Source organism: Rhipicephalus microplus, chromosome 10 (assembly GCF_043290135.1).
Source record: "Rhipicephalus microplus isolate Deutch F79 chromosome 10, USDA_Rmic, whole genome shotgun sequence".
Lineage (NCBI taxonomy): Eukaryota > Metazoa > Arthropoda > Arachnida > Ixodida > Ixodidae > Rhipicephalus > Rhipicephalus microplus.
The window spans coordinates 50,970,753-50,986,810 of record NC_134709.1 but is presented as its reverse complement, the minus strand read 5'-3'; the positions used below and the strand labels follow the sequence as shown (position 1 = coordinate 50,986,810).

General features: G+C 45.9%; 1 protein-coding gene across 1 annotated transcript in view; it reads left to right on the top strand.

The window, feature by feature from the left end:
• LOC119184757 (uncharacterized) overlaps nt 1–15,833 on the top strand; it is a 115,812-nt gene extending 99,979 nt beyond the window's left edge. The window contains exons 7-8 of the mRNA XM_075874628.1: nt 8,795–9,026; nt 15,510–15,833. Of these exons, the coding sequence (XP_075730743.1) occupies nt 8,795–9,026; nt 15,510–15,833 (556 nt within the window). The remainder of the gene's footprint in view (nt 1–8,794; nt 9,027–15,509) is intronic.
• Nucleotides 15,834–16,058: the final 225 nt, after the last annotated feature.

Below are 16,058 nucleotides of genomic sequence, written 5' to 3'. Positions count from 1 at the left end.
AGGCGTTCGGTAAGTCCATTTGTTTGGGGATGGTAGGAAGTGGTCAACTTGTGCTGCGTCGGGGAAGAGCACAGAAGATTGTAAATTACTCGAGGCAAAATTGCGCGGCCGTTATCCGTGAGTAAATGGCGAGGAGCGCCATGGTGTAGGATGACATCGTGGAGCAAAAAGTCCGCAATGTCAGTAGCAGTGCTGGTGGGGAGCACTCGAGTGATGGCATACCTAGTCGCGTAGTCTATAGCAACGGCGATCCACTTGTTGCCCGATTTCGTCTCAAGAAAAGGACCGAAAAGATCTATACCAACACGGAGGAGAGGTTCAGCTGGGATAGAGATCAGTTGAAGAAGTCCAGCTGGGGGCGCAGTAGGTCGCTTCCTACGTTGGCATTTATCGCAGGAGGACGCGTAACGGTGAACGGACCTGGCGAGCCCGCGCCAAAAGAAGTGGCGACGCACACGGTCGTACGTTCGAGATACAGCTAGATGACCAGCAATTGGTTAATCACGAAGCTCGTGCAGCACGGTTGAACGCAAATGTTTCGGCACGACAAGAAGGAGCCCAGGACCATCTGGCTGTAGGCTACGACGGTACAGTGTGCCGTTCAGGACGACGCACATGCGAAGCGACGCGCCGTTCGGAGCAGATTCGAGACAGTCAATAAGTTGTCGCAGAGAAGTATTACGACGTTGCTCATCACCAATCTGAAGAAACTGGGACATTGACATGATGATGAGGCTAGGCTCGATGTCTGATTCGTTGGGCTGATCAACAGGGTAGCGGGATAAGCAATCGGCGTCCAGATAAAGACGTCCAGACATGTAAGCAACCGTGTAGAAAAACTTCTGTAGGCGTAATGCCCAACGGCGAAGTTGTCCAGTGGGGTTCTTCAGAGAAGAAAGCCAACACAGTGCGTGATGATCTGTGATGACACGGAAAGGGCGGCCATACAAGTAAGGACGGAATTTCGAAACCGCCCAGACAAGGGCGAGATATTCCCGTTCTGTTATAGAGTAATGGCGTTCAGACTTTGAAAGCAGACGACTTGCATACGCGATTAAACGGTCATTGCCCCACCGAATTTGCGCTAAAACTGCACCAATTCTGTGGCCACTCGCGTGTGTTCGCACTTCTGTAGGAGCATTGGGGCCGAAATGTTCAAGAATAGGAGGCGTCGTTAGAGCGGTAATTAGCTGAGAGAAGGCGTCAGCTTGAAGTGGGCCCCAGCAAAATAGGCTCCGATCGAATCATGCTCCGATAGAATCATGTTAGCTCCGATCGAATTAGCTCCGATCGAATCATGTTATGAAAAATAGCATCGTCTCAGCTGAGTGACCGTGAAACTGCGCTTCGATCATGACCAGATAAAGAGACAACACTGACATCGTCGTCTGTTATGGCAGTTAACTGAACTAGAGACATCTGGCAGGGCAACACTTGAGGGGTGAAACGAAAGTTAAGGAGCGGAAGGAACACACATTTATCCGCTATGGTCGTGATGGTATGAGGCACAGAAACACTGCACGTCAGCCGAACGTCAGCAATTGGCGGAACGATACAATCACCGTCAAGAACGGGAGGGGCCGATGACAAGGACACGTACGTGACGGCTCGAGGTGGCAGGCGAACAAAAGTGGTTGGGCTCAGCGGCTGGTGAGCTTTGCAGAGTAGTCGGCAAAGATGGGAAGATCGAGGCCGAAGGTACCAGACGAACAGTCAATTAAGGTCGAGTGTGTCAAAAATAAATCAAGGCCAAGTATGAGGTCATGAGGGCAACAGGCTAGCACTGCAAAAAGAACCACGGCGTGACGACCGGCAATGCTGACACGAGCAGTGCACATTCCGATTACTACAGTATTGTACAGTACAGTACCGCCATCAGCAACACGTATTGCCTGCGTCGTAGACAGCGTCATAATCTTTTGCAAGCGGTGGCGTAGATAAGCGCTCATAATAGACAGGTGCGCACCTGTGTCAATGAGAGCGGTCACAGGAACGTGGTCGACTAGGACTTCAACGATAGGCTGTGGTGCGTAGGAAGCGTCAGTAGAGGATTTTCGGCCGTCATTGGTATTGCAGCTTCACCTCTAAAAGCTTAAGTATCTTGTTTTCCTGCTGCAATCGTTGAGAGAAGACTGGCGAGGAAAAGCGCCGAGGTGGCGGAGAGGGGGATTGGCGACGTAGCGGCGACGGGGAGCGGGAGTTGTGGTGACAGGACGAAGGGGCGTTAATGTAACGCGACCGGGCAAACGGGCATCAGTGAAAGGCTCATAAGATGACAACGAATAGAAATTGAAAGGTGCGATGGCTGAACGCTGAGGGGTCGTCGGGTGCATGTGCGCAGAGGTAGAGAAGGTCTCACGTGGGTGGTTTGACCAACGGCTGTGGCAATAGCGAGAAACGTGCCCAGGCTGGTGGCAGGAAAAACAAATAGGCTGGTCGTTGGGTGTTCGCCATTCCGAAGGGTTACGTAAGGGCATTGTTGGAGGTGAACGGCGAGCGTGTCTTCGGGAGTAGGACGGGGCTTCAGGGCGAGTCAAGGGACATGCTGATGGAAGTCCGAGATTCGCAAACTCCTGCCTCACCACAGCTTGTATGACCGCCACTGACGGCTGTTCTTGGTCAGAGGAGAGCGTTGCGAAATCGGGTGGCTGAAGAGGAGCCGGACAGGCGGCTGCGATTTCTCGACGAACAATGTGCGTGACGTTGTCATACGTGGGGGACTGGCGGGCGGCTTCACACGATGAGGTTGCGGCCTTGTTGGGCAGCCGGGTGAATCGCTGAGTAATAAGGCGGCTCTCGGCTTCTTCAAACCACCGGCACTCTTTAATGTTGGCGTCGATGGTGCCAACGTTGTTGTATACTAGAAGATTGAAGACGTCGTCTGCTATGCCTTTCAGCACATGGGCCACTTTCTCAGACTCACTCATGTGCTCGTCAATCTGGCGGCATAGGGCGATGACGTCGTGAATGTACGCGACGTACGACTCCGTCGACGTCTGTGCACGAGCCGCCAGTTGACTCCGCACTGCGATATGCCATCCAACGGTGTCGCCAAAAGAGTCGCGGATATTCTCTTTAAAGGAGTCCCAGCTTGTAATTTCCGCTTCTTGCGTCTCGAACCACACCCGCTGTGGGCCATCGAAGTAAAAAAAGCCCATTGGCAAGCATTAGAGTCGGGTCCCGCCTACAGCTCGCACTGACCCATTCATACCGGTTGATACATTTGTGAGTGTCAACGCCATTCTGACCGGAAAATACACCGGGATCACGAGCAGGAGGTAGAACGACGTACGTAGAAGCCACGGAAGGGGCCGGTGGCGAAGACGACGGTTGTTCAACCTGTGACATGGTTGGACCTATGATGATGCGGCCATTGCGGAGATTTGTGATGAAGACAGGGAAGTACCCAGCACTTACACTACAAAGATGTTATGCAAAAATGACACGAGGCGTGTCTATTTATATCTATAATGACACCGATGCGTATAGCATCGACTAAGATGGAGGACAGCACGCACAACCGACATACCACTTCCTCGTTGTCTTCTGACTGCTGATATGCCAGCTACGTAGCATTATGATGAAAAGCTGCGAGATGGCGGTACTTGGATTGTTCACTAAATGGCCGCATGGACAGATGCACGCACGCACGTACGGACTGAGAGATGGACGCACAGACAGACGGCCGTACGCATTGATGAACGGAAGCAAGAACGGACTGACGAGTGCTTCGCCCCACTCATTTTCATGCACTCCATGGATATGCTGTGATTTTTTTCTTCCTTCCTCCTCGCTCCATCGCTCAGTGGGTATATTTATCTATTTGTTTATTTATTTATTTGTTTATTTTATTTATATAATAATTTACTTTTATTCACTCACTTATTCATTTACAAACGTTGCAATACCATGACCAGATTTCCGCAGGTTGGTGCTACAAAATTTGTGATACGACTATCAGCGCAAACATAAAAACACAAACGTCACGTGTATCTTCTGAAACAAAGACAATAGAAATATGACTGGGGATACGCCTAAAGAACAACTGAAACAACGCAACAAGTGCAAATGCAACTGTTAATTGAAAACAAAGAAAAAAATAAATTGGACCTTCTCACGCTAAAGAGAACCATGTGTAGATACGAAGCAGCAGGCGTTAACCAAGGAGGTTAAAAAAATATTGCCGGAGTGGAAGCTCCCGCAATGCTTTGCCAGTAGTAGTGAAGCCAGATTTCGCCCTCCAAAGATCTCAGAAACATGCTATTTTCTGCTGGTGCCCTCTTAGACATGAAGCAGCTTTGATTTGTTAATCTTAAGGCTACGTTAATAATATATTAAAAGATAGTTGTTTTCGAAGAAATGATTCGCCGGGAATAGTATCGGTGGCTTAATCTTCAATGAAAATTGCCTTGAATTCGAGGCTTCCTAAAGGAAATGTGGAACACAAGGACACACTTTGAGCACTTTCTGGCCCGAAGAGGTTGCCAAAGAGGTTGCCATCCTACGGTTGGCACGGCTTCACTCGCATGCAAGAATTTCTTCGTTTACCATGTATTGTGCATATGTCGACATTGTTTTTGTAACAATTCCTGTGTAGATGTGTATGTTGTGTTCCGTTTACATATGTAAACATATCTTTTTGTAACAACTTTTGGTGTGTCTGTGGATGTTGTGTTCTGTCGCAATGTTCTGTTGGATTTTACTTGATGTTCACTGTCTGTGAGAATAAATTTCTCTAAACAGAATTTCCACTTCCACGATAACGCTTACACTGCGAAGACGTTGACGGTGGTGCTCATCAAGCGAAAGCCATGTGAAGACTCCCTTGACTGAATTCCGAAGGCGCGATCCTATATTAGCAGGGTGGCCGGTTAACGGTTGTGCGGCACGAGCAGCCGGTTTTTTCAAAAGAAGACGCTGCCAGCGTCGGCCTTGCGAAGCCAGAGAGGGAAAGGGGAGCGACAGGTTTCGGGTGCTTCCCTGAGCCGGCACGAGACGCGAGAATCCGGTGTGAGACGTGATACACGGGCATGTGCAGAGGGGTTAACGGAGGGACAGCGTTACACAGATTAGCAAAAGAGTTGCTTCGACACTAATAAGTAGGTTGCACAACACGCACAGGACATCAACCAAATCCAGGGATACTATGGAGTAAGAAAAAATTGCCCGCAGCTTCCCTCGGGGGAACACTGAGGAGGATGCGGACCATATAATTGGTTAACGGGGTGTTAAAGTGCGACTTACTTGGGTCGATGGCTAAATTGGTTAACGTGGTTGTGAAATGGGGTGTTAAATTGCGACTTACTTGGGTCGATGGCTAAATTGGTTAACGTGGTTGTAGGAGGGGGTGTTAAATGAGTGAACACGTACACACGTATGCGAAAGGGCGGCGCTGGTCGAAGGGACGTCGATCATTGTGTTTGTGGATTCGTTGGAATTCATTTCACCGTGACCTTGGACGTCGACGCGCCGTACAAACCAACCGACGAGCGGCAACTGAGCGAGCGAGCGCCGACCTTGAGTATATATACAGCACGACGGCGCATGCACTGTCAGCTGTTGAATGTTCTCGAAGCGCGACGCCACATGCGCGTCCACTGGAGAATCAGGAGAATTGTAGATGTCGAACGCGGTGTGTAGAGGAGGAAGGGTGCACAGATGGTGGAGGAGTGAAGCGCGCGCGGTGTGTAGAGGAGGAAGGGATGCACAGATGGTGGAAGAGTGGGCGACGGCGCGACGGCGCATGCGCGCGCGTCAGCTGTCGAATGTTCGAGAAGCGGTGCGGACGGCGCGGACGGCGCACTACAAGGCGCGAGTATAAGATGCTCCGCATCTAAAACTTTGCATCTAAAACTTTGCAGCCCCTTTTAGTCCAAAGTTGATTGGTAACTATAAAACTAAAAGTTAACTCGACGCTTCGGCACCGATTCGGTTACATGTTCCAGGGAGACTGTTCAGCTGGCTCCGAAAATAGCAACGCTTCTTGATGCTGCCCCCCCTTTCCATCGTCACCTTTCGTCCAGCCAGTAAAAGTTTCGGGGTAGTTTATTTTGTTGGTATGAAGTTTTACCTCGGCAGACAGATCTCTGTCGAATATGTTCCCCTTTGTATTCAGATATAACTGCCACGCCACATTGTTGGACAGTTCATTCCATTGACTGATAACTCTGGCGGGAAAAATCCACGCATCTCCACGAAGTAAATGATACGCGTGGCTGAAGCTAAGTCTTAAGGTTCATAATGTCGATGTCGAATTTTTCATTTTGTTTACCCGAGTGGAGAACCGGAGAGCAGCATTGTCACGAACCAAATTTGCGTCGCCCCTACCTGCGAACATCACTATGCCGAAATCAGTGATAGGAATGGACAAACATGTTTTGTATTAGGTTTTTTAGCAAGAAAATTTATTTGTAGCAGCTGTATTAAATTGTTTACTTCTTCGCGAAAATGAAAAGGATTGCCAAAGTAGCGTTTTAATGGTCTTATTATAGAGTAAAATGAAGTAGCTAATACAGTGAGTGGGAGTTCACTGAAGCCATAATTATGCGACCTTTAATCAAAGTCTCAAAAATGCATTAACAATGATAGTAACAAATACACTGATACACATAATAAACACAAATATGCACAATATATAAATTTCACTTGCATAAAAGTGTACTAGAAGCTTAATTCCTTTTTTTCTTCTTAGTGTGCAAATAAAATAGCATATACGCTCGAGCATCTTCTGTCGTGCAATTACGGCTTTCCGCTCCCAATGTATTGACAAGATTGAACGTGATGACTCAAAAGTGCTCGTTTCACAGAAACACCTGCATCGGCGTCGTTGGTTGTGAGCGAACAACCGCCAACTTGTGCGTGGCCGAAAAATCAAGGTGCCAATAAGATAAATGATTCCAGAGTCCAGATGAAACCTGGGCCGCCTGTGCGGAAAACAGGTATTCTGCTCCGGCCAAGCATCTGCTTGGAAACACAGTGCAAATAAATTAGCTCAACTTTGAAATGCAGTGAAAATACCTTACATGCCTTACAAACACATTCGTCATGCATGCGGCTTTCACAAGGCATCATATATTACAGTGAAAGCTGTTACCTATGTCACAACAGTGAAAGTCAGGGATGTCATAACAGTGAAAGCTGTCACTGCAGTAGCGTGAGCTGGCGGCGCACCGCCACCACCGCCGGTGTTCGTAACCACTGTCGGGCGAAATAAGGAAAAAGAAATCCAAGTTGGTAAAAACCAGCAAGAACAAGATAACATTCGAACCCGCGTGCCCTGCGTGCCAGCCTAGCAGTCTAGCACTGAGCCACGCTTTTGCTTGGAACTCTTTTGCAAACTGGCCTTAGGGAGGCTTGATGTCGGGAACAGGCTTGCCACTGACTTTCCAGTGAAATTCACCAAACGACGAACAAAGAGTCGCCAAAAGTTACCATTTGTATTCAAGTTTCGCCAAAAGAGTCGCTGCTCTTCATATGTGGGCGTGCTCAGCAATAAAGATTGCTAATTATGTATAGCCTCGTGGTGAAGAATGCCGTACGTAGCCCCTTAGCTATATTGACGTCTTTTTTTTAATGCCAGTTGCATCACCCGGTTACATACTTTCGTGATTTGAACATTTCAGAACTACAGTTCCGTTCTTTCATGCAAAAACTAATGGCGTCTTCCATCGGCGGATTCGGAGCTACCCACTAACTCTGTGCCGGAGCACTCCATGCCATCTGGCGGAGGGAAACAGAAGAGAGTCTGCCAACAGAACACATGTGCTTCTTCTGGAACAAATGGCAGGGTCAGAATGGAACGCAATGCACGCGTCTCTCTACTTGCTTGAGTGGACACGCTGGGAACAGCGACGCCACGCTTGCAAAACGTGAGCTCCGACGCGAGGCACAACTGACGTGCCTGGCGTCCGTAGGCGCACCCAAAGTTGGCACCGTTCCAAGGCGCGGGGCGCTTGCGACTTCCGGTCGAATCCGCCGATTTTTGTGGAGTAGAAAAAGTTGCTCCGTGGAGGGTATCTCGCGGCGGAGTTGCTCCAGATATGCCAATGGAACGTACAGTGAGCACTGTCAATGCGCCAGTGGAATAGACTTGCTCCGCATGGAGCAGAAGAAAGTATTATCGGCAGTGCTTCGAATCTACCAAAGGATGACACTATAGGAGACCAACCGATTTGTCACATTTTATGTTAATGATGAGCCAAAGCTACACGTGCGCGTCAAGTTCGGCCTCCTCGTGTTGGCGGCGTCCGCGAGTAACACAAGAAAAAAAAACGGGAATTGTTCGAGGGTCTCGTTTTCTTAGAATTATTGAATCCGACAAACCCTTAGACCAAGAAAAACACAGGGAACATTAGTTGTAGCTTCTCAAATACACTGTTATGTTTTTAACTTTTAATAAAATGAAATAGTAGACGGGAAATCAGCTCAGCTTTCAAAGCTTGAAAGCTTGCGTCCCACCATCCGAACCAGTGAAGGGCACGTTTTACCCCAAAGTGATGAAAATGCCCTTGCATATATGTCCATATGCAGAAACAAGTAGCAGCTGCGCGTAAGACATGCTACCTCTCAACGCCGGGAGCTTGTTGAGAGGTTCCAAGAGTTTCCGAACCAAACGCGGAAGCACAGTACCTTTGAGGCTGTTTATCTTAATTCTGCAACTCTTCGAACATTCTGTTCTCTTACTTCATCTACTCTTCCAGTCTGTTGTTGACGCATTGAATGTTTCGCCATATTGACCAAACTGCGGATTTAGTGTCCTCGCTCATTGACATGTTTTCTTTGCTATGTTGTGTAGGAACTGGATGGACCACTGGGTTGGTCCAAGGGATAACGATAGTAAACGTTTCACATTTAACCACGGAAGTCTGAAGAAGGATACACGAGTGTATTACACCATAAAACTCTACACCTCGGCGTTCGCCTTTAGCTGCAGTTTTGAAAACACTATTTATGTAGAGCCAACTAACAACCCCCATTATATTCAGCCGTATTTTTCGGAGGCACTGAACATCGAAAACTTTGACTTGGTGAGTTTTTTTTTCTTTCCATTCTTCTGATACATACTAGGTGCACTTAAGTGGGATCTGCAACAGTGTTTAGAGTAAGCGTGGAAAAGCTTCGTCAACTCTTTCATTCACAGACCTTCTTTTTTGACGGTAAACGGAATTTTCTTGAAGAAATCGTGCAAGCTTTTGCAGTAAATAAGTATCACGCAAGGAAAAAAAAAGTTTGAACTTTTAGTTCAAAAGATATACATGATAGTCTGAGGGGACCACCATGCAGTAAAGTTTTACTTGTTGCTTTCAGTGAAAGTACAGTTCTTCATTTCTAGTTTCATCTGTTGTATGAGTAGCTATAGTGATGAGGAAACATCACTATAGCTACTCATACAACATGCCCTCCTGCACTATCGACAGTGTAAGGACAGCACATACTTTAATAGCTATAAAAATATCTCGGGTTGGCCGTCTAGCGCGCCTTGAGGATGACGACAGCCGGAAGGAAGGAAACAAATGTAACACGTCACATCGAAGCGTGAACGAGGTAGCGTCATCTCTGTAAGATTGTGAAAAACTTTGAAAAATATGTGCCATGTGACACACCGGGCTCACGTGTTTCAAGAGAAAGAAAAAATGAAGAAAAGGTGGTTACCTGGGTTGACCACCGTGCTGGAAAGAGTGAAGCAAGTTAATTACCTTGCGATTACAGTGCAACGAACATCTTTAGGTATGCCGCAAATAGTAGTTGACTTACAGATATTTGTCGCACGAAGTAATTGCTTAGTTTGTTCTTTTATACCGATGAGCGCTCTGGGAGCTTAGTGGGAAGGAGTGGCACGGGGTCAGAAGTTACGTCATGAGGACGCCATGAACTGGAACATTGCGGTGTTGTTTTTCTTCGAACACGGGGTTCACTTTCAGTGTAATTGTGAGCGGTCGCCTAGCAGCTTGGCCTCGTGTCACGGTGGCCACCCTATCTTGACAGCTTACGATGCTCAAATCAGCCAATAGATGGGAATCAGGGTATATGACGTGGTTCATTTCGTATATCATTTGTGGAAAGAACATGGAAAGACTTCTAGCTGACTTTATGAATTGATTGTAAACGCCAAGGTGCAGTCCCCAGTAACCTCGACTACCGACAGGCAGTGATTTATGTTATGCTGAAAACGTGTTGCCGGATGCTTTCAAATGTTTAATTTTCGTTCACTGACAAGATCAGTGTGCTGAAGTGTGGCTTTTTCAAAACTAGTACAGGGGTGTGCTCGCTTTATCATCCCGTTGGCAAGCCCCAGACTGGGCCGAGTGTCAATTTCACACCTCATTCGCTTTCAAAAGTTTACATTATGTTAGGTCTGAGAAATCTTTGGATTTGTTTAGAATTCTCGACCTGCCGAAGCAGTCACAATATTTTGTTCAGCGTTTTCCTCTGTCCTGTTGTTATCGAAGTCTTGGCAGGATGATACACGCACTAAAAAGACCCATGTTCACTGAAACAATTCAAAGATAGAGTAAACCGGGCTAGCTTCCACGCATGAAGCGTCCGGCAGTTAAGCCTCATGTACGAAAAGTACATAGCACCGTGCAATACGCCCACGGAACTTAATGCTGTTGTGGGGTATGGGGATAATGAATGAGATTGCGAGAAATCGTGGAAGTTGCCATTCGATTGCGGACAGTTGGCATCAGCGCGTGCCCACTGGTGGCAATGTTGTCTGCTTCGAATCCTGTTTGCTTTCACAAGGTCATCACACGTTATAAACCTTTGGCAACCAAGCAGGGGGACATGAGGTATGTCGCAATGTGGATTCTCGATTTCAGCGGAAGTTGGTAGCTTTAGCTAGATATTTGGTGTGCGGCGCAAAATGGGTGTCGCTAGTTATCTGGATGTATTCCATCTAATCGGAACACACTGAACTGCAACGTTTACATTAAGGATTAAGTGTACCATAACAGAAATATCTATAAGCACTAGAAGGAGTAATCAATCGCCTAGCCCGAAACTGAAACACAAATCTTGACCGTAGCCTCGAGACCACTCCACAAGATGTCCTTCGTTTTCCATTCTACCTGAAATGAATAATCCCAGATAAGCACAATAAGCTTACTGGCAAATGGTGGCAAGGAAAGGCAAGCAACACATGTCAGAATGTACTGCAACTATGGGAATGATGACAGTTATTCCGGAGACTCTGTCGTACAGGTGGGTCGCCACTCGGCGCAACTTCAGTGGTGGACAGCCTCCAGAGGTAGACAGTCGCAAAACTTACCAGGCTTGCCCTACCCACTCATATCGGGCCGTGATGCCCGACTCCTGATGTTGTGGGAAAAGTTCAGTTTTGAGGCGAAGATGTTTTAACCAGCCATATAAATACGGCTGTGTACGATGAGCACTGAAGTCATCATCATCAACATCATAAACTGACATGTGCTCTCCTCGTTCTCTTCACAGTGAAGCTTAAGGTATCAGTAGGTCGTGCTTTATCGAGCAAAACTCCTCAGGCTCATATGCGCTGCAGGTATCGGGTGCCTGCCAGTAACAAGCATCTATCTGTCTGTAACATGTAACAGTGAAGAACCTGTCTGCAACAGCCGTTGCACTTAAGTGCCACGTCAATTCTGCAAACCCCACTTCTGACCTCCAATCCACAAGAAAATGAGGCTGTGTAAACCTTCTGAAGCAAGCGGGTTTACGCCCCATGAATTGAGCAAGGCCGACTACACACCTTATGACCACTGAGAGTCGTCTTCTTCATTTACGTGTAAGTCGATGCAGGAATCCTCCCGCACCCCCCTGCGGAAATTTTGTGCAATTATTATGTTTTCGCAATGCCCCCCGGAGGATCGGAGGGGTGGTAAACTTTGTAAGACCTGACCTCGCTTTTCACTTCCTCAGCGAACGGGCCGCGTATGAGTTAGCAATAATGTCACGTGATAATATGCGCATGTATCGTCACGTCATCTCGCGTCACAAAGACGCCATGGTAACTTGATCACGACGTCGATAATTTTGGTGAACTGTGACCGGTCACGAAGTAATACGGTGGCGTCATCACGTGGCGATGATATTTTTGCCCGACTTTTGTGAACGCTGCCAATCTGGTACTTTAAATTTTCAGGTTTAATGAGACATCTAAAGTTTTCACCTAATAAACGAAGAACCTTTCACCTTGTAACTTTTCACCTTTCACCTTATAAACAAAGAACAAAATCAGGCAAGCCCTCAGACTCGCCTCTGGTTTACTAAGTTTGCTGTGAAATCGCGATCTGATGCTCTCAGCTCTACAGTTCAACCAGATTTTGCGACATAAGGTCACTGAGAGTGCTTCGATTTTTAGTGAGAAAAGCATAAGTATACTGGAGCGCATCTAGGAAACAATAGTACATAAAAATTTGCTCACGAAAAAGAGCCCTGATAAAAAATCAGACTATCACCGTAATATATCATATTTATTTTCTCTCTTTCTCACAGAATATTCCGTATCCGACATTTTAGAAGACATGCCTGGTTTGTTTCTCTCAATTGCCTAAACGATGCTCGTTTCGAACAGCAAATTATAAACTATATCTGTCTTATCTTACGTGTGATGCCACTCATCAGCCAATATTTTTTCCCACATGGCATGGGATTCTGCATCATAGACGTAAAATATTTAGTTACAGTTGCTTTCGCTGTGCCCACGTTGCTTACACTAAATGTTTCTGCACATTTTCGCATATTTGGTCAAAATTGCACCTCGGCACGAGAAAACAAAGAATCCTGAAATTCAAGTAAGTATGCATGCATGGTTAAGCTTAACAGGACATTGCTCGCCACCAAACCCCGGTGTGTTGTCACGCAGTGTCATATTTCAGAAGGTATGTCAGGGTTTAATGACACTCACAGTGACGCACAGCTCACCATAGGGAATGGCTGCATCTGCTAATTAGTTGTTCTCGTGCTATTGAAGGCAAAGCGTTGCTTAGAGGACGGCAGGCATTTTAGTGTTTCTATCTATCTATCTATCTATCTATCTATCTATCTATCTATCTATCTATCTATCTATCTATCTATCTATCTATCTATCTATCTATCTATCTATCTATCTATCTATCTATCTATCTATCTATCTATCTATCTATCTATCTATCTATCTATCTATCTATCTATCTATCTATCTATCTATCTATCTATCTATCTATCTGTCTGTCTGTCTGTCTGTCTGTCTGTCTGTCTGTCTGTCTATCTATCTATCTATCTATCTATCTATCTATCTATCTATCTATCTGTCTGTCTGTCTGTCTGTCTGTCTGTCTGTCTGTCTGTCTGTCTGTCTGTCTGTCTGTCTGTCTGTCTGTCTATCTATCTATCTATCTATCTATCTATCTATCTATCTATCTATCTATCTATCTATCTATCTATCTATCTATCTATCTATCTATCTATCTATCTATCTATCTATCTATCTATCTATCTATCTATCTATCTATCTATCTATCTATCTATCTATCTATCTGTCTGTCTGTCTGTCTGTCTGTCTGTCTGTCTGTCTGTCTGTCTGTCTGTCTGTCTGTCTGTCTGTCTGTCTGTCTGTCTGTCTGTCTATCTATCTATCTATCTATCTATCTATCTATCTATCTATCTATCTATCTATCTATCTATCTATCTATCTATCTATCTATCTATCTATCTGTCTATCTATCTGTCTGTCTGTCTGTCTGTCTGTCTGTCTGTCTATCTGTCTCTCTATCTGTCTGTCTATCTGTCTGTCTGTCTGTCTGTCTGTCTGTCTGTCTGTCTGTCTGTCTGTCTGTCTGTCTGTCTGTCTGTCTGTCTGTCTGTCTGTCTATCTATCTATCTATCTATCTATCTATCTATCTATCTATCTATCTATCTATCTATCTATCTATCTATCTATCTATCTATCTATCTATCTATCTATCTATCTATCTATCTATCTATCTATCTATCTATCTATCTATCTATTTTATCTATTTTATCTATGTATGTATGTATGTATGTATGTATGTATGTATGTATGTATGTATGTATGTATGTATGTATGTATGTATGTATGTATGTATGTATGTATGTATGTATGTATGTATGTATGTATGTATGTATGTATGTACGCTTACATTTTGGTGTTTTCGTGATATCGCCTCCTTGACTTGGGGTATACCAAAATAAGTGTTGAAGAGAAAAGGATTTTTTTGTTAGACTTTAATGTCCCAAAACCATCATACTATTATGAGAGACGCCGTAGTGGGCGGCTCCAAAAATTTCTTCCACCTGGGGTTTTCAATGTGCACCTAAATCTCAGCACCCGGGCCTCAAATATAGTCACTTCCGTAGAAAATGCGGCCGCCACAGCCGGGACTCGATCCCGCGACCTACGGGTGAGCCGAGTGCCTTAGCCACTAGAACACCATGGGGGGTTAAACAGGTTGGATGAATAGGACTGCTTTTTCAGCTTTTGCTGTGATTCGTCATCACACGATGTGATTGTGCCGCGCGTTGTGTGACGGTCTGTCAATTCTTTGCTGTCATCGTTGCTGGTAGAACCAGGATGAACATCGTCTCAAACCACTGCGTCTGAACTTTATCTACTGCATAATGCACATCTGACCAAATTTGAGTGCTTAAAAACATTTTACCTTTCACGAATCCCGCATTGCCAACCGTAATTATTTAAACACAAACTGAATGAGCTATATTTCTATAATAATATTGTAAATACAAAAGGTATCATGCGCATTGCCCATAATTAGAAGAGCCTAGATGCATTGATAACTAAGAGCGTATTTTAGCCGGAGTTCTGAAAGTTATCAAAAGAGGTTATAAATGGTTGGAAAAATTGGTTTTCTGCAATAAGTGTATATGTGTGATTTAATGTCCCAAAACCACCGTATAATAGTAAGAGACGCCTTAGTAGAAGGCTCCGGAAACATTGGCCACTTGTGGTTCTTTAACTTGCACCCAAACCTGAGCACATGGGCCTGAGCCACTGAAATCTGAGCCACCGAAAATGCAGTGGCTAGAGCTGGGATTCGATCCCGTGACCTACGGGTGAGCAGCCGAGTACCTTCGCCACTGGACCACCGCTGTGGAGTGGTTAGGTGCAAGGATGTTGTTTCAACTTCTATCTGTTTTTAACAATTCATTTATAATGACGTTTGTTGAAACTTCCACATTTCTAAAGAAAACATAATTTTTGTTTGTTTAAATGTTTACCAGGCTCATTTTAATTTTGATGAACATACTATTGCAAATGTGATTGATATTTCAGTGTTGTAGATTAACTTTTAATACTAGGGTTTGTTGTATTTCGGCATAATAATGTGATAATGTGATGACGCGAGAAAGCCGTAATATACGGCGCGTCTAAAACAGGCGTGTCCATTGTTTTAGGGCTGCCCTGTAGGGTCACGTTTAAGAGGTCCAATAGTTGTGGTTTCACCACAAGAGGACAGTAAAATGCATGGGCATGTCAGGTATGAAGAGATGTGGCCCTTCCATGTGCTCTATAGCATTGGCGAGCTTGGAGGTGGCCTCGCCACCACTGCGGCTCGGTCATGTTTGGTGTAGGAAGTGACAATGTGGCTTATGCCATCTGTGGCGGAGACCACAGCTCGCGACCGGTCATGTTTGCCTCGGGAGATTCTCAGAAGCCGTTCATTGGTGACACTGCTGCGAGCACATTCATGGCCGAGTTTATGCCCCTCATGATCTTCATCAGAGAGCGCAGAAAGGGATGGCTTCGGCTCTGGACCACCACTGCGAGGTGGTCGAGAGCCGATGACTCCATCTGCTCGTGTGGTGTCGAGCTTAGAAGGAGCTTCGCCAAGTGTTGAGGCTCGAGAATGGCGGTGTTGTCTGTCCTCGTGCTTGAAGGCAGAGATGAGCCATTAAGCTGGCATCTCACATGAATTCGACGCTTGGGAGTGGGCAGATTGGTGATGGGCACAGCAGTTCCACACCGTTCACAATCTCGTTGGCCGAGAGAAGGTGGGATGGTTGAGGGCCGCGGTGCCACGTCGAGATGGTGTTCCTGCCCTCTGGCACTTGCAAACAACTTT